The sequence below is a fragment of the Amblyomma mixtum genome, chromosome 10 (assembly GCF_055824585.1).
Source record: "Amblyomma mixtum isolate Tamu chromosome 10, ASM5582458v1, whole genome shotgun sequence".
Lineage (NCBI taxonomy): Eukaryota > Metazoa > Arthropoda > Arachnida > Ixodida > Ixodidae > Amblyomma > Amblyomma mixtum.
The window spans coordinates 156546410-156564628 of NC_143021.1; the positions used below are offsets into that span (position 1 = coordinate 156546410).

At 47.7% G+C, this 18219-nt stretch overlaps 1 protein-coding gene across 2 annotated transcripts; it reads left to right on the plus strand.

Moving 5' to 3' along the window:
- Window positions 1-6128: 6128 nt before the first annotated feature.
- Window positions 6129-9908, plus strand: LOC149327449 (uncharacterized). Of its 2 annotated transcripts, XM_089562614.1 has the most exons (3): window positions 6129-6535; window positions 7392-8184; window positions 9752-9908. In XM_089562614.1, the coding sequence occupies exon 2, from the start codon at window positions 7464-7466 to the stop codon at window positions 8094-8096; it is 633 nt and encodes a 210-aa protein (XP_089418740.1). In that variant the 5' UTR covers window positions 6129-6535; window positions 7392-7463; the 3' UTR covers window positions 8097-8184; window positions 9752-9908. The 2 variants fall into 2 exon arrangements, with proteins under 2 accessions (XP_089418740.1, XP_089418739.1); XM_089562613.1 differs by having other exon boundaries at window positions 6129-8184.
- Window positions 9909-18219: the final 8311 nt, after the last annotated feature.

Below are 18219 nucleotides of genomic sequence, written 5' to 3' on the forward strand. Positions count from 1 at the left end.
TCTGTGATTTAGTTATGGACAGAACTGTCAACATCAGCACCGGCACAAAACACACAACGCAAGTGAAGATGGGCACGAGAGGAACTCCGCAAGGGGCAGTACTATCCCCACTTCTCTTCAACATTGCACTCCTAAATCTCGCACCTCTTCTCCATCAGGTACAGGGCATACGCCATGCCCTGTACGCTGATGATATAACTATCTGGACAATCACAGGAAGTATGGGAACGATTGAAGAACAACTACAAACAGCGGCGACAACAGTTCAAAATTATGCACGGGCGTGTGGACTAACGTGCTCACCCGAAAAATCCGAACTCATAGTCTTCCGTCAACGCAAGAATCGGGACACCATAGACAACTCACCCATCAAGGAAGTTCAGACCCTCAAGATACTGGGTCTGTACATAAATAACAACGGCAACAACCTTCTCACCCTCCAGAAACTACGGATCGCGAGAGATCAAGCCGCCAGGATGATCGCCAGGATAACGACGCGCAAATCAGGCATGCGAGAAGACGATACTCTGCAACTGGTGCAGGCTTTCGTTGTAAGCCGCGTCGTCTACGTAGCGCTCTCTCTCCGCCTCAAGAAGCGTGACATCAAAAACCTCGACATCATAATTAAAACAGCCTACAAGAAGTCCCTGGGGCTCCCTCTTGCGACATCGACGGACCGGCTCTTGCGACTGGGTGTGCACAACAGGATAGATGAGCCGATAGAGGCACACCTCACGGCGCAGGTGGTATGGCTCTCCACAACTCGGACTGGCCGACAAGTCCTGAGTGATTTAAACATGAATTGCCCCCGAAATCTAGACACCAAAACCGATATCCCAGCCTCATCGAGAGGACAACTCAGGGCAGCTCCACTACCCAGGAATATGCACCCCGATTTTCACCAGTCAAGACGACAAGCACGAGCCGAAGCCATGAAAAGACACTACGGAGGGCGCGAGGGCATGCTCTATGTCGATTCTGCGGGTCCCGAGCAGGGAATGACGGCCGTCGCGGTAGTGCACCAAGATACAACATTCGACGGACAAGTACTGGCTAGACAGGACATACTGGCTGCGGAAGAAGTAGCGATTTCTCTAGCTGCAGCACACACTAGCTCAGAATACATTCTCACAGATCCACAGACAGCGTATCGCAATTACCTCAGGGGCAGGTTCGCACCGCTAGCAGCTAAAATCCTGCAAGATAGCTACACCCGTGGCTCTACCAATCCACACACAAACACTTAATATGAGCCCCAGGTCACCAGGGCATCCCAGGGAACGAGAGCGCACATGCCTGAGCCCGAGCATTACTCCCCCGGCCACCCAGTGCGGATGCCGTCGAACCTCCTACCCCACTACTAATTTACAATGACATACTTCAGTACTTAAGAATATCCCGTCGGGTCTACCCTTCGCCGGCTAAGACACTAGATAAAGGGGAGGAACAACACCTCCGAAAGGTACAGACCAACACTTACAACAACCCACGAAGACTACATGCCATAGACCCGTAGTCATTTGACTCACAATGCAAATTTTGCGGGGAGAAGGCGGACCTGTACCATATGGTATGGGCCTGCCAACGAAATCACGCGATCACTGTTAATAACCAGCCAACGCAGGAGGGGTGGGAGGCAGCTCAGACCAGCTAGGACGAAAAGAGTGAAAAGAAACTCATCGAAAGAGCCCGGACAGCAGCCTACGCCAATGGGGTTCCGGACTGAGAGCTCCAACCGCCGCTTCAACCTCCTAAACTATTTCATTAAAACATTTTCACTACCACCCCGCTTAAGGCTTGCACCTTACCGCACTTGAGGTCAACAAAGTGCCGCCCCCCCCCCCTGAATTTTTTACACAATTTCTTTTCCTCAAAAAGCGTCGCGTTCAAAGGGCAAGGCATCGCGCCGAACGCGTGGTGGCGTTCCATGGACTGCCTGGCAGCGCTACAGCGCGCTGTCATGTTCCACTCCTAAAGGCGAAGCTTAAGCGTCATTAATTAGCAGTTAATTAATATTAAGGCGAAAGCTTTTAATGTCTCATCGTTGCAAGCAGCAGTTGTCGACAGAGAATGTCACGCTTTTCAGTTGGTCGAAACGGTCGTGACGTCACAGTGCGCCAATTTCAAACGGGGCCAATTGTACTTTGGCTAGTAACCATGCAGGACTCCATGATCACATATCATGATCTCACCAATCATTTTAAACTAGAGAGGAGAATTTTCCCCCCTCCAGACAAAAGACTTACTAAAGAACAAGAGGTTACGTGGCGTCGTCTACAGACGAGATCGATACGCACCCCATCACTCCTCGCGCACATTTATCCAGATCTTTACAACCCAAACTGCAAACACTGTGGCCACCGTGCTACCTACGATCACATCCTGTGGGACTGCAAAATAGAGCCACCTCCGGGTGATCTAGTTACAGCTCCTTCTCTCGAGCGGTGGGAGACCGTGCTGGCTAGCTCTGACCCCAGAACGCAAGTTTTGGCGGTGGAGTGGGCTGACAAAGTCGTCGAGGGCTATGTACTCTCGACCACTTAACGCGACCTCTTGCCAAGCTCTTCCCGGCGAATAAAATGTTTTACAATCAATAGTAACCATGCAACCAATTGAAGGGACCATATATTGATGCTCCAAGTAAGTGGGACTGAGCTTAGTTAATTGCTTAATTACCCAATTAGCCTAATTAACTTCCCTAGTCAGGCCATATAAATAAATAAAACCTAGTAAGAAATTGGTCGAGCTCGGGAATCGAACCCCGGTCTTCGGAGTGCGAGACGAGCATGCTATCCACTCCGCCATGCCAGCTCGATGGTTTGGAATGAACAAAGGCACGTCTAGTGAATACGGTGTCTTCGCTCACTGCCATCCTCCTCCCTTCCCTTCCGGCGAGGTTTAGGTGTCCACCGAGATAGAGAGAAATACATTTCCTTCTCTCAAAAACCGATTTACCGACGAGCGAGGCGTAGAACTGAATGGGCAATGGCGGTCTATGGACTCCCTGGCAGCGTTGCAAGACGCTCTCGCGTTCCACTCTTAGAGGCGAAGCTTAACATCTTAACAACACATCAGTGACCACACTTTAGGTAAAAAAACTGCACCCCCCCCCCCCCCTGAAATTTGACGGGTGTCCACCGAGATATGTGAGACAGTTACTGCGTAATTTTCTTTCCTCAAATACAATTTTCATTTTCTTCACTATGGGCCATCTTCGTCTTTCTTCTTTCACTCCCACTTCCTCCGTTCCTCTACGGTGCGGTTCAGGTGTCTACCGAGATGACAGAGATTTACTGCGCCATTTCCTTTCCTCAAAAACCGTCGCGTTGAAACGGCAAGGTATCGCGCCGAACGGGTGGTGGCGTTCCGTGGACTCCCTGGCAGCGCTACAACACGCTGTCGCGTTCCACTCCTAGAGGCGAAGCTTAAGCTTAATTAGCAGTTAATTAGTATTCAGGCATTAATCAGTAATTAACCATTAATTAGTGATTTGTCATCACTTAGTAATTAGTACTCAATTACATGTGACGCCACGAGTGCCACAGAAGCACTGAAAGTGGTGCGGAAAACGCTTTCGCCTCTATGCACTTTAGACAGTCAAAGTGCCCCCTGAATTTTTCCGCCATTAATCAGTAATTAGTCACTAATTAGTAATTTGTGATTACTTGGTCATGAATTATGTGCCACGTATTCCAGTGCTGACGTCACTAGTGTCACATAGGCAAAGTGGTAAAAATAACCGAGGATGAAAGCAACGATTACAAAGATAAAAGGAAAGCAGAAACCGGATACAGCTGACGAGGCAGGGCGGAAGAGATTCCCCAGACAAGCCGCCGCGGTGGCTCAGTGGTTACGGAGCTCGGCTGCTGACCCGAAAGACGCGGGTTCGATCCCGGCCGCGGCGGCTGAATTTATTTGGAGGCGAAATTCTAGAGGCCCGTGTACTGTGCGAGTGCAGTGCACGTCAGTGCATGTCAGTGCAAGAACCCCAGGTGGTCGAAATTTCCGGAGCCCTCCACTACAGCGTCTCTCATGGCCTTAGTCGCTTTGGGACGTTAAGCCCCATAAACCAACCAACCAACCAGATTCCCCAGACACTCACAGGAAACGATTGCGTCCACATGGAGTAGTGCACAGCATGTGTGGTTTGGGGTGGTGTGTTCAACACTAGACCCATTTCAAGATTTTGACTAGTACCATCTACCACTAATGTGTTATGCCCGTAAACATTTCATGCTTACTCTACTCTCGGTTACGGGAGAGGCAGATATTTTTTTTAACATGCATCCACGTCGCACAGCATGCAAGCGGTTTTGCAATTCGTCCCCATCGAAATGGGGACACTGCAGCCGGTATTTCTTCCCGCGACCTTGGTGTCGGCAGCCGGGCACAATAGACACTGTTAAACAGCGACAAGCACGATGGAAGAAAACACGACGAGCGCTGACTAGCCGCGCTAACTGATCTGACAAGGTTTGTTTCTTCTTTTCTCTCATCCGTCTTCTTTTTTTTTCTCCTGGCGCACTGTTTCTCTTCTATTTCTATTTTATTTCTGATATTTTATTCTTTTCATGTCGTTTTTTATCCTCCTTTCTGTGCTTGTTTTTTTTTTTTATTACAGAGTCGGTGGCCACCTGCGCTGCGCGTGACGTCGCTCGGTTTCGCGCATGCGCAGAAGGGGCAAATCTGACCGGTTCACGCGAAGCGCGGTGTGGTTGAGCCTAGTGAAGCTTTTCGCTTCACTCTCTGCGGTCGACTCGCACGCCGCGAGCGCAGGCAGGAATAAGATACCGGCCCATCCGGTAGAGTGTATGCTTAGGGCTACTCTGCTAGTCGACCGAGTAAGGAAGGGCGGCAGGCAAGATTACATAGGGTGACCAAATGTTTAGGGGAATCCCCCAAGGTGGACTAGATTTGTAAGGGAGTAATTACTCATTGACATCCACCCAAGCGCAGCCATACGGCTACAAAGGAAAGCTATACAGCTTTCTCAGAAACTTCGTAGTTAAAGAAAACTTCGTCCTGGTCCGGGGATCGAACCCGGGACCATCGCTTCACCGGAGCAGTTGCTCTACCAATTGAGCTGACCGGGACGGCAAGCTTATAGTAGGGCGAGAGCGAATTGATCAATAACTCGAAGTGGGAACAGTGTTGACCAAATGTTTAAGGGAATCCCCCAAGGTGGAGTAGATTTGTAATAAGGGAGTAATTACTCTACAAATCTACAAATCTACTCCACCTTGGGGGATTCCCCTAAACATTTGTTCAACACTGTTCCCACTTCGAGTTATTGATCAATTCGCTCTCGCACTACCATAAGCTTGCGGTCCCGGTTAGCTCAATTGGTAGAGCGACTGCTCCGGTGAAGCGGTGGTCCCGGGTTCGATCCCCGGACCAGGACAAATTTTTCTTTAACTACGAAGTTTCTGAGAAAGCTGTATAGCTTTCCTTTGTAGCCATTTGGCAGCGCTTGGGTGGATGTCAATGAGTAATTACTCCCTTATTACAATACATAGGCTGATGCTCATTACGCACTTCACCGCCAAGTGCACAAAAACAATCTTGGTCCCCGATATGATTGCTGCACCACACAATACAGTGCGCTGGCCATTTTTTCCAATGTCTTTGTAAATAGTTATTATAGCAGCTTGTGTGTTCAAAGCAATCCTTCCGGCAAGCTCTGTCCCGCACACCTACCATTATGCACTAATAAACCGCCTAGGGATCAGCATAAAAAGCGTGCTGCTGTTACCGCCGCAATATATGTTCAAAATAAGCTACCAGCAACTCGTCCAGAGAAACAATTACAAAGCAATAAAATTTTGAGGCTTATCAAGGTTGAGCCCAGTGGATGCGAAGCATGTCCTTAGCGTTTGGAGGCATCTCGACCGCATACACGCCCGGCGCAAATACGCTGGCGCGGTTGCGGGCACAGAGACTGACGCGACGGCGGGCGCGCGCCGCCTCGTCCCTGGCGTGACGTCACATATCACGTGATGCAGCGATGGTGGCGCCGCCGACGCGTCGCGCGCGACAGCGCGAACCGAAGCGTGGAGGCCTCCGCCGGGCGACGTCCGACGGCGCGATAAGAGGCCCCATCTGCAGCCGGTGTGACGTCATCACGTGACGTCACATCATGTGATCTCACTTCAAGTTCAATGGTGGCCACCACCGGGAGGCGACCCACAGGCGCGATATGAGGCCCCATCTGCAGCCGGTGTGACGTCATCACGTGACGTCATGTCACGTGACCTACTTGAAGGTCACTTGAAGGTCAATGGTGGCCACCGCCGGGCGTCGCGCGAAGGCCCGAAACCTACGTTATTATCTTCGCATAATAACTCGACCTCCGTTCTTTTAAGCCGTAAAAATTCTTTACAGAACCATCAGTTCCTGCATTAAGCAGAGCTGCGTGACCACAGCTGTAGCCTGAAGTTGACTCCACCGCCACTGGCTCTAGTGATGATGCTCGCGCCCACGTATTACACGTCGTGAAAACGAGACCTGTTCCTGTTGTCTCGCGCTGGCCAAAAAGGTAAGGCAAGTCACCTCGACAACGTTTATACAAGGCGAATAAGTGTAACTCCTAGACAGTGTTGCGAAGTACGGGCTGTGTACTCGGTGAAGCTTAGGAATTGGGTCTTTATTCAGAGAGTTTGGCACAAAAGAAAAGAGGGCCCCAAGCCCTTGGAAGCCACAGACTGGCTGCCCGAGCAGATGCTCTCTTCCGCTGCTGGAGGGACTCACTGCGTTTACTGCCGCTCCCTCGAACGCCCTGTCCACGCGACCAACCTGCCCATTCTCGGAAGGAAGCGTCCTTGGGCGCTGACGGTAGCGTTTTCGAACGCCGAACGTAAGCCCCGCATCCGCGACGAGGCCGGTTCCCTGGGGCGCCCACGGTAGGCCGGGACGCTCACGGTACAAAGAGTTTCAGGGCCCGCAACGTTACAGCGCAAGTTCAAGAAAACACGAAAAGTTATCAAGACAACGCACCAGGAACTAGTTCGCGGAACCCTGCTTTACGCTCTGACGTTCTAGGCAGGAATACATCAATCATCGACATCAGGATTGATTAGCGAATTTCTGCGTTTTCACTTGTGCTCCACTTGCGATAAGCACGTTCGTTTTTTAAAAAGATAACTAGTGAGCCATACAAAAAAAGGATAACAGACGCTTGCGTCATTTTGTTTGGACAGCGCCCCCAGCGAAGGGTTTTGAGCGTGGATTTAAATCACACCATTTCCAAATGCCGTAGCCCTAGAAGAAGGCGTTTCGGCAGCAGCGCTTGAAAGCCCTCCTCGCATAGAAAGCTTCAAGCCTCCGGGCCAGCAGCCTGAAACGAAAACAACGGCGGCAGTGAGCGGCTCACTTTTGGGAGCTGATCTACGCAGGTGTGCCTATTTCGACACATCGACGAAACGCGGCTCAGAATCCTTGCATCAGCAGCGCAGCTGTGCTTCTCCATGGCATCTACGGCAGTGGCTGCACAGACACTCATTCTTGATTCTATCCTTCGCGCTATCGATCCACACCTGCTGCTACGCCTGGACGAAGCGAATATGTCGTGGCTACCGCGGCTGCAGCAACTGACACTTCGCGACATCCGCAGTGCCATCTCTCATGCTGTGCAACAGGCTCTGAGTGACGAAGTTTGCCTCTGGCGCATAGCCTCCCTGCGCTGCTGGCTGCTGCCGCTGCAGCGCCTGGAGGGATGGCGAATCTACTCCCTCATTGTTTCGCTGGACTGGGAGGAGTGTGTCGAGTTGATAGAACTTATGGCAGCTGCCCATCTGCCTGGTGACCGACAAGCAATACCCGCATGCAGAGTGTACGGAAGAGCCCTGACTGCATGCTTCCTCACCGACCAGCAGGATCACCTGTCCCATGACCAGAGCGCTGTTTACGTTGTCCTGCGACAGGGGTGGCGCTTCTTGGCAGTCCACTACATGGGATTCAACAATCAACAGCGAGTGCTAGCCACTCTGCGTGCAGTGCTGGGTTACGGTCCTCGACAGATCGACAGCGTAGATGCCAACATCGACGAGGTCTTCAGCTTCATTGATGACCTGGAGCGCGACTGCGACCGCTTGGCGTAACCGCAGCTCGAGCTGCGGTTAAAAGGGCCCAGACATTCTGCGACGGGTTCTCGTCGTGCAATTTATGCGGGTGCTTTGGCAGAAGCAGGTAAGTACACCTTGGTCTCTTAGAGCCTATTCTGGGAATTCTTTACGAAGTGGAAAATATTCCAGACAGACTTTTGAACATAATTGCAGCTCTTCGGAGCAGCGGGATGAAATTCCTAATAGGTATAACATTGCGGTCTGCATTAGATGGTCTTTCTGCTTTTATAAACTTTCTACGAAGTGCGCATGTTTTGCACGGGCGGAAACCTTGAATTCCCCTTTAACTGCTCATTCGCGGCAGGAGCATGGGCTTTCGGCAGTCACCCTAAAACAACACTCAATTTCCATCACTGAGTGGCCTAAGGTATTTTTTTAGGCTCTGACAGTTTGCCTGTACCTGTAGAAAATTCAGAAATGGCATTACCTAAAAAAACTTTACAGCTCCCCGATTAGTACTCGTTCACCGCAAGCGCGAGATTTCGTCCCTTTTTCGATAAATATTTTATGTTATTCAAAGCTTCAGAATGAACTCTTCGAACAAAGTCAATATCGGAATAGCACGTGCAAGCGAATTAAGCTAAAGTTGCTGCCACTGGAATTTATCGCCAAAATTTTTGAGGCAAGAATAGCGCAAAAAAATGTTTAGACTTTTAAGGTTGTCATCCGTCGTCGCGAATCGCCGAGCTAAAGTCAGGACCTGGTGTTGTATATGGTGTCCCAGCTAACTTAAGCCCCGGTTTAAAAAGATGCCGCGACTCTGTAACACGACGAGATAAAATGCATGCTGCTGCTTGGTGTATGGAACAAGCCTCACTACTTTCCTACACTGTTTAATTGCACAGTTAATGAAGAATAATTAACCAACTTCGCAAGCAATGAAGGTCGGCGACAAATTCTTATGAGAAAGTTGCAGAACGGTCCGCAAAACATCCGACTGAGCAGTTTTGAACTTTACGTCTATTACAGACTAGCTTTTTTTCTCTCGTTGCAGATGCCCGCGATATAGAAATAAATACCACTTGACATACCGCTTGCTCGCCGCGATTGCAGTGCTCTCACACGTTCCGCCTACAACCGAACTGGTCATACCGCCGTGCGTGCTGCCGCTGGAAAGATGCCAGGGCTGCAACGCTGGCGCCGGCTGTGCGATTTACCCCAGCGCAAGCGGTACATGCTGCGCTTGTGTATCGCTATCATGATGCGCCGCAAACAAAGCATACCGCAGGTGAAAATCGCACAGCCAGCTCCTGCGCCGCTGTTCTGCCGCCTTTCAAGCGGCAGCGGACCGGGCTAAATGATCAGCTCGTTCCTACGGTGCAAAAGCGGTGCAATAATGGTGCGCAAGCGGTAATATCATGTGGTATTTCCTATAATCAACTACCTCGTAACTTCTTCCTGGAGTAGCATGCCAGGCCTATAACCAGGCAGACCTCTCCATTATCCATTAAAGCCTCTTTCCTTCCTCGTAATTTCTTATAAACAGACCCCTTTTCGAGGGAATGCAGCGGCTCTTTCCCATGCTTCCACCGAACGAAGGAACAGTTAAAATGTTAAAGTGAAAGTAATACAACTTCTTCAAGATATTCTGCAATGAGGATAACTTTGTTTCTTTCTCCTTCCAACTGCAGCGGCTGGCGCGTTGACCTGCAATGAGTGCGGCTACAATCTCTCATCGCGGCAAAAACTGGACTGGCACCAGTGGCGCGAACGTCCCTAGGTACAAGTACAGCAGCGGTGTTGGACGCTGATAACGACTGGCCTTCGCCAAGGACCGAACTGACGAGCTCCTGCATCTCGGAGCAAGCATTAGAACTCTACTTGCTCCATTAGCCACTTTTATTTTTGCAGCCATTACGATGATGTTTGTCAAATAAAGTTTTGTTTTTAGCCAGCCTTTCGCTCTATACTGAAGTCGTATTCTTGCTGAAACATGTGAGAGCAGCGAGGAGCAATACGTTGGCTCAAATCAGGTACGCTCGTCAGTTGCGCGTCATTCTAAAACACGTGTTACGGCGGGAAAGATAAAAAAGAAATGGAAACGGACACTTCACTCCGCCTTCATGATATGGTACGATAGCGATAGTCAGTTAATGCTCATATATGCAGAAATTGGTCATTTTAACTTTATGTTCATATGTCACCAGGAATTCTTATAAGGCTCCTTGCAGCGGTTAAGGGATCCGCCATTGCCCTGCCATGGCAGGTGCTGCCACTTGCGGGTCTTGTGCGACCCAAGTTGCTCTTCCCGAGCAACCTCTCGCAAACAACCGTTAATATAGCTGCCACCTGTCCGGGTGGTTAGTTGCATCACACTCCGGTGTGTAGGATGGGACCACACCAAGGCCAAGTAAACTAGGATGGTTCTCCGGGGGTAAATGTGGTGCCTGAGGCAAGGTATTTAGCGCTCACAACGCCAACACCGGATCTTCTGCGTAACGAGGCCTATAACGTTGTCTCGTTAGAAATGATGCATTTTCAAGGCTAGAAACTTCGAGGAATGTTTTCGCCAGTCCAGCATAATGAACGACAGGAATTCATCATCACTGTCTATCACAAAAGAGGATTCACATCCAATTCTTATCATTTTCGCTCGCAGCAGAGGGGCGTGCTAAAATAAAACGAGCAGTAACTGACCTCATTCTTTTCTCGTGAGACAGCTCTGGTTGGGCGTTTTTTCTACATCCATTGCACCGGTGAAGGGTGAGTGGCATTCCTAGCATGCTTCGCCATTTCGTTCTTTGAAGCTTCGTACCCTCTCATGATTCTGAAGGGCATCGGTTTCTAGCAAGTGTTCTGCGTGATAAATGATGCAGCGATTCGTTATGTTTCAATAGATTGAGAGGACGCGGCAACGACGAAGGCTGGCACTGCAGAAAATGGCTATCAACTGCTTATTTAGGGCTTAATTTAGGGTGGGATGCAATATTGCTTCGAATAGCGAAACAGGAATGAAAGTAAAGAGAAAGCTGTTTTTGTCACCCTGCGCAGCAAAAGGAGAAGGATGCACAGCAACATAAAGCCGATAACTTTCAAATTGCTTTTTAGTAATCGCCGAACACAGCCTCGACTCCCGCGGAAACCGTGCAAGGGTTATACAAGGTCTAGACAAGAGGCCAAGGGGATGACATAAGCAAACACGAAAAAGAAACGAGCTAAACTACACACTTCTTTCCAGATATCGATACGAACACAGATAGCAGTGGAGCCTACCTCCTCATCATAAAAAGTAATGGTGTCCTAATGTTTAAAGGTCAGCCATGAAGACTGGAGAAGCTTTGTCTCTAAAAAGAAGGACAGAGACGACGCCTAAAAGTTCCAAATGTTCTTTTTTTTTCTCGTGCCAGTACTCGAGAACAATGCGTACAAAGTGAACAGGTAACAGGGCTACAAATTGAGGCGAGTACACGAAAATGCGAAGCTCAAATAGCTAAAATTCAGGTTAGGAAGAAAGTAGGAGGATTCTTTTTTGTTGAACGAATTGGCAAGCTAGTCTTAGAATCTTTATCATGCAAAGGGAAATTGGTCGCATAATATTCAGCTTGCAATTAGCCCGACTGTAACAACAACGTGATGTTGAAGATGGCACCACTTTATTGCGCAGCGAAGCATAAAGAACAAACCAAACATCGATTTAAAATACACTAGACGAGATATATTTTATCCGCTTATGAATGCCCATTATCCTTGCGAGAAGGTCACGTGCAATTCGATGATGACGTTGCAGCGCTTTAGGCGAAAGCTTCACCAGCCTCATCGACAACAAAACGCGGCGTCGGCGTCAATCAGCAGCAGCGGTCCAAAAAATCCCAGATGACGTCACCATGGCATCAAAGAATTATTTTATTCCCAAGTTGCCGGAAATTGAACCCGAAATTTTCAGATTGCGATGCGAGTGCGCAAATCATAGGCCACAAAACCGCGTCGCTTATTGGCGAAGAAAGAGCAATATAGTATATGCGTTACCGAACGACTGTATACTGTTTAGTAGATGTCTCATTAGAAGAAAATGAAGATTAAAAATAAATTAGGGAACAAAATTTTAGAAGAACATAAATGTTTAAAAGCAATGCTTTCGAATTCGAAGCACGTAAGTAGACGTACGTGCCCATTCTAATTTTCGTTGTTTTTAAAAGGGCAGTCTTTTTTATGCGTACTTTTTTTGGTTCGAGTACAAGTTTGTAGCCTACCTCTCACAGGCTCTAGCACGCTCTCGCATATGGTACTCGTGTCCGCCTTCCGCTTTTCGAGTTTAACAGTTTTTGTGCGCCTGGCTGGCTTGTCAGACCCTTAAAACCTCTGTTAATGTATCTGCACCGCCGCTAGCATCATCGTTCCAAACATTTGGCCAACTGACCTAACCTGTAAAGTGCGGAACAATTGGAACGTGAATAAAGTTAAAAACACATGCTTGCCCCGAGGCGCTGCTAATAAGCGATAAATCTAAGCAGACATGCTTAGAGTTAGACAAGGTGCGTTAGCGCTGGATGCTTACGAGTAGCATGAGGAAAAAAAAATGGCAGTGGCTTAGCTCTGGTTAAGCCTGGATATACAAGCGAAAAGCTACAGTTGTATTTTGGTTTGATGTCATGACTGTCGCAGTTCACGCACAATGCACTGGGAGCACCGCGATAACGGTGGAGGCGTTCGGCCTTCCACACACTGCTTGTACAGAGGCGGAGGAGGACACGGAAATGGGCGCGGTAAAAATTCAGGTGCACTTTGCTCTCTAAAGTGCTGCAAGGCGAAAGCGTTTCCTGGCGCACTACTTGTTTTTTTTTCATATCATTTTTCATTTCTGTGGTTTCTTTTGTTTTTAATTTTTTGTTTTGTTTATTCTTCTTTTTCCGTCTATTTTTCATTTCTATTGGTTTATTTCCTAATTTTATTGTTTATTACGTTTCTTTTCTTTTTATTTGTATTTTTCTTCTCGTTCTTTCTTTAATTTTGTACTTATTCTTATTCTTTTATTCCTTTAATTTAATTTATGAGAGCCATGCAATCACTACACCCTTATAAAAATTTCATTAGACAGTCCCTAGACTGCCTATAGACTTTAGTCTATGAAGTGTATAGACTGTCTTTAGACAAATCATATAGACTGGTCTATAGACAGTCGATAGATTTATGGCCATACACTTTTAGTAGACTTTTGTCTATAGACAGTCTATAGACAATAGGGGATATTCAAAATTCCGCAAGTGTGCTTTCCCGCATAGCAATATTGCCCCAAACAAGATGGCCGACTTCGCTATAAAGGAACTGCATGGGCTTCAGAACAGGCGCTAAAGGTGTGGATAGAATGTAAGAAACGTATTTTAGAAGAATCAAACAAAAAACCAGTGTTTCTTGCATTGTTTCAGCTGGAAACGCATGGTCAGCCATCTTGTTTGGGGCAATATTGTTATGCGGGTAAGCGCACGTGCGGAATTTTGAATATCCCCTATTGTCTACTCAAATTCTATAGGTCTATAGGAAGTCTCTCAGAGTTGTCTATAGAAGGGCTATAGACGACCTATAGACTTATGGCCATAGACTTCCTGTAGATTGCTGTCTATAGACAGTCTACAGACAAAAGTCTACTGGTCCAGTAGGCATATGTCTATACACTGTCTATAGACATTCCATAGGTGTGTGGCCTCGCAGTGCTATAGACTTTTGTCTATAGACAGTCTATAGACCTCTCTACTAAACTATTAATAGACCATTATCTATAGACTGGCTATGGACAGACAGCCTACAAACCGTTGAAAAATGTCGCCAGACAGAGTTCACAAATGACACAATCAGTATACTTACGAATCGAGTTCATTTCAAAGCTATCCAGGCCGGGAATATGCAATAAATGCACCATAAGACGCACCACAGTAACATAAATATTGAAAGTAACCGTCCGGCTAGTTTCCTCAGAAGCATTCTTGCGGCCTGCTGCCTGCAGTCAATCATGCGGGCATGTTCACCTGTACGGCACAAAGGAAAAAATAATATAAGAGGAACAGAAAAAAAAATCCCATTCCAACTCAACACGTGTGCTTTACAATGCAAGGCATATCCTGGCTATGTCATTCTAGAAAGGCAATCTTGATTTTTGGTTTGGTTTTATGAGGTTCAAAGACCCAAGGCGACGCAGGCTACGAGACGCTGAAGTGAAAGGACGAACAGACGAACATGATAGCCACTGAGCTATCACGGAGGCTCAACCATTCCAGTAAATAAACGACAGATTACAAGGGTCTTCATAAAACATTGTTACAAAGACCCATAATCCCTGGAGAACTCTACTCTGAATCCAGTACTGATACTGATTTCTGTATGACAATCCTTTTACATTATTTGTAACAGAAGACTTCGAACAATTGTCCCACATATCTGCACTGACTCGCAAGGAGCTGTTGAGAATGCTACCTCCGTAAAATACAGATTAAGTGCACCTTACACACGGATTCAAAAAGGAGAATGCTGCAGCATTTATTCTTATAACCGCTATAGAAGAAGCGCTTCAAAATACCTTGCGTGAAGCCTGGTACACCCGGCCACATTTTTTACTGGCTCGGGTGTTGCATCGCTAAATGCACCTTGTAAAAAAAAAGGTGCCTTACGGCTACACTGCTGGCATATTAAGCACTGTAATTTTACGAGTGAAATGTCATTCGTGGTTCCTTGTTGTTCATATAATGTTTGAGTGGAGTACTTGCGTGTTGAGATCAAAATTATACGAAATATTTGTCAGCCACTTTAGCGGCTGAAGTGGTGAAAGGTGAAAGCCAGACTGCTGAATTCTGCTACGCGATTGTTCACTTCACATTCTGTTGGTGCATTAACTGCCAATTAACGACGCTTCATCTTTGCCTATAGGAGTGGAACGCGTAGCGTGTTGTAGCGCTGCCAGGTTGGTTGGTTGGTTGCGACTGAGAGAAGGATGAAAAGGAAAGTGCACGGGCCTTCCAACTGGCTCAAGCCGAGCCACCACCGCTGCCACGTGCAGATAGAAGAGAGTTGGAAGAGAGGAGTCCCCGAAACGCCACCACCCGTTCGGCGCGACGCGTTGCCCTTTGAACGCAACGCTTTTTGAGGTAAGGAACTAGCGCTTTAGTTCTCTGTCATCTCGGTGGACACCTGAACTGCACAGTACAGGAAGGGAGGAAGTGGAGTGAAAGCAGAAAGAGAACGAGGGGCCGTAATGGAGAAAATGAAAATTGTATTTGAGGAAAGGAAACTACGCAGTAACTGTCTCAGATATCTCGGTGGGCACCAGTCGAAAATTGTATTTGAGAAAAGGAGCAGTAACTCTCTTACATATTTCGGTGGACACCCGTCAAAATTCGCGCGCACTCATGTCACAACCATTTAGACCAATCTGAAACGCGGACAAATTTGCTAACACATCTTGGTCACGATAGTATGAGCCATTAAAGGCTTTAACCTTAAAATCTGAACCACACATCAGTGACACAAACAGCAACACTGCGTTAAGGCTTTTGCCTGACCGCATTTTAGGCTAACAAAGTGCCCCCTTGAATATTTGAGGAAAGGAAATGGCGCAGTATCTGTCTCACATATCTCTGCGGACACCTGAACCGCGCCATAAGAAAAGGGTGGAAGGTGGGAGTGAAAAAAATTCTCTTACAGCGCGGTTCATTTGTCCGCCCAGATATGTGAGACAGATACTGCACCATTTTCTTTCCTCAAAAAGCAAACCCATTTATGCTTAGGGCTACTCTGGTAGTGGGCCTAGTAAGGAAGGCCGGCAGCCAAGAAGACATAGGGTGGGGTGACGCTTATCACGCACTTCAGTGTCATGTGCATGAAAACAATCTTGGTACCCGATATGATTGCTGCACACACAACAGTGTTCGCTCGCCTTTTTTGCCCATTCTCAGTGTAGTCATGAGTATCGCAGCTTCTGTGGTCAAAGCAATGCTTGCGGCAAGCTCTGTCACGAACGCCTACCATTAGGCACTAATAAACCACCTTGGGATAAGCACAAAAAGCGTGCTGCTTTTGCCGCCACAATATATATTCAAAATAAGCTACGAGCAACTCGTCCAGAAAAACGATTACAAGGCAAATAACTCGACTTTCGTCATTTTAAGCCGTCAATATTCTTTACAGAAGCATCAGTTCCTGCATTAAGGAGAGCTGCGTGACCACGTCTGTAGCCTGAGGTTGAACCGCCACTGGCTCTAGTGATGAAGCTCCCACCCACGTAGTACACGGCCTGAAAACGAGGCCTGTCCCTGTTATGTGTCGCGCTGGCCTAGAAGGTAAGGCAAGAAACCTCGACAACGTTTATACAAGGCGAATAACTACAGTAACTCCTAGACAGTGTTGCAAGGTACGGTCTGTGGACTCGGTGAAGCTTAGGAATTGGGTCTTTATTTAGAGAATTTGACACAAAAGAAAAGAGGGCCCCAAGACCTTGGAAGGTACAGACTGGCTGCCAGAGCAGCTGCTCTCTTCCGCTGCTGGAGGGACTCCCTGCGTTGACTTCCACTCCCTCGAACGCCCTGTCCACGCGACCAACCTGCGCATTCTCGGAAGAAAGCGTCCTTGGGCGCTGACGGTCGCGCTTTCGAACGCCGAAAATGAGTCCCGCGTCCGCGACGAGGCCGGCTCCCTGCGGCGCCGACGGTAGGCCCGAACGCTCACGGGGCCAACAGTTTCCCGGCCCGCAACGCAACAACAGCTTAAGTGCAAGAAATCACAAAAATTATCAAGACAACGCACAAAGAACTGGTTACCGGAGCCCTCCCTGCTTTACGCTCTGACGTTCTAGGCAGGAATACATCAGTAATTGTCATCAGCATTGATTAGCGAAACTCTGCGTATTCACTAGTCCTCCACTTTGGAGAAGCACGTTCGTTTTTTAAAAAGATAACTACTGAGCCATATAAAACAAGAAGGATAACATACGCTTGTGTCATTTTGGTAGGACAGCGCCCCCTGCGAATGGTTTTGAGCGTGTATTTAAATCAAACCGTTTCCAAATGCCGTAAACCTGGAAGAAGGCATTTCGGCAGCAGCACTTGAAAGCCCTCCTCGCATAGAAAGCATCAAGCCTCCGGGCCAGCAGGCTGAAAAGAAAACAACGGTGGCAGTGAGCGGCTCACTTTTGGGAGCTGATCTACGCAGGTCTGCATATTTCGACACATGTACGAAACGCGACTCAGAATCCTCGCATCAGCAGAGCAGCTGTGCTTCTCCATGGCATGTACGGCAGTGGCTAAACAGACACTCAGTCTTGATTCCATCCTTCGCACTATCCATCCATACCTGCTGCTACGCCTGGACGAAGCGATTATGTCGTTGCTGCCGCGGCTGCAGGAACTGACACTTCGTGACAAATTCTATAGGTCTATAGGAATTCTCTAAACACAGGTCTATAGACAGTCTATAGACGATCTATAGACTTATGGCCATACATTGTCTATAGAGTTGTCTAAAGACGGACTATATAGACGACCTATAGACATATGACCATAGACTTCCTGTAGATTGCTGTCTATAGACAGTCTACAGACAAAAGTCTACTGGTCCAGTAGACATATGTCTATACACTGTCTATAGACATTCCATAGGTGTGTGGCCTGGCAGTGCTATAGACCTTTGTCTATAGACAGTCTATAGACCTCTGTCTACTAAACTATTAATAGACCATTATCTATAGACTGGCTATGGACAGACAGCCTACAAACCGTTAAAAAAGGTCGCCAGACAGAGTTCACAAATGACATAGTCAATATACTTACGAATAGAGTTTATTTCCAAGCTATCCAGGCCGGGAATATGCAATACATGCACCATAAGATGCACCACAGTAACAAATATTGAAAGTAACAGTCCGGCTAGTTTCCTCAGAAGCAATCTTGCGGCCTGCTGTCTGCAGTCAACCATGCGGGCATGTTAACCTGTACGGCACAAAGGAAAAAATAATATAAGAGGAACTGAAAAAAAATCCATTCCGTCTCTACACATGTGCTTTACAATGCAAGCCGTATCCTGGCTATGCCATTCTAGAAAGGCAATCTTGATTTTTTGGCTTGGTTTTATGGGGTTCAAAGACCCAAGGCGACACAGGCTACGAGACGCTGAAGTTCAT

What these genes read in the sequence shown, in the direction of transcription:
- LOC149327449 (XM_089562613.1), top strand. Translation starts at nt 7,464, where the DNA reads ATGGCATCTACGGCAGTGGCTGCACAGACACTCATTCTTGATTCTATC.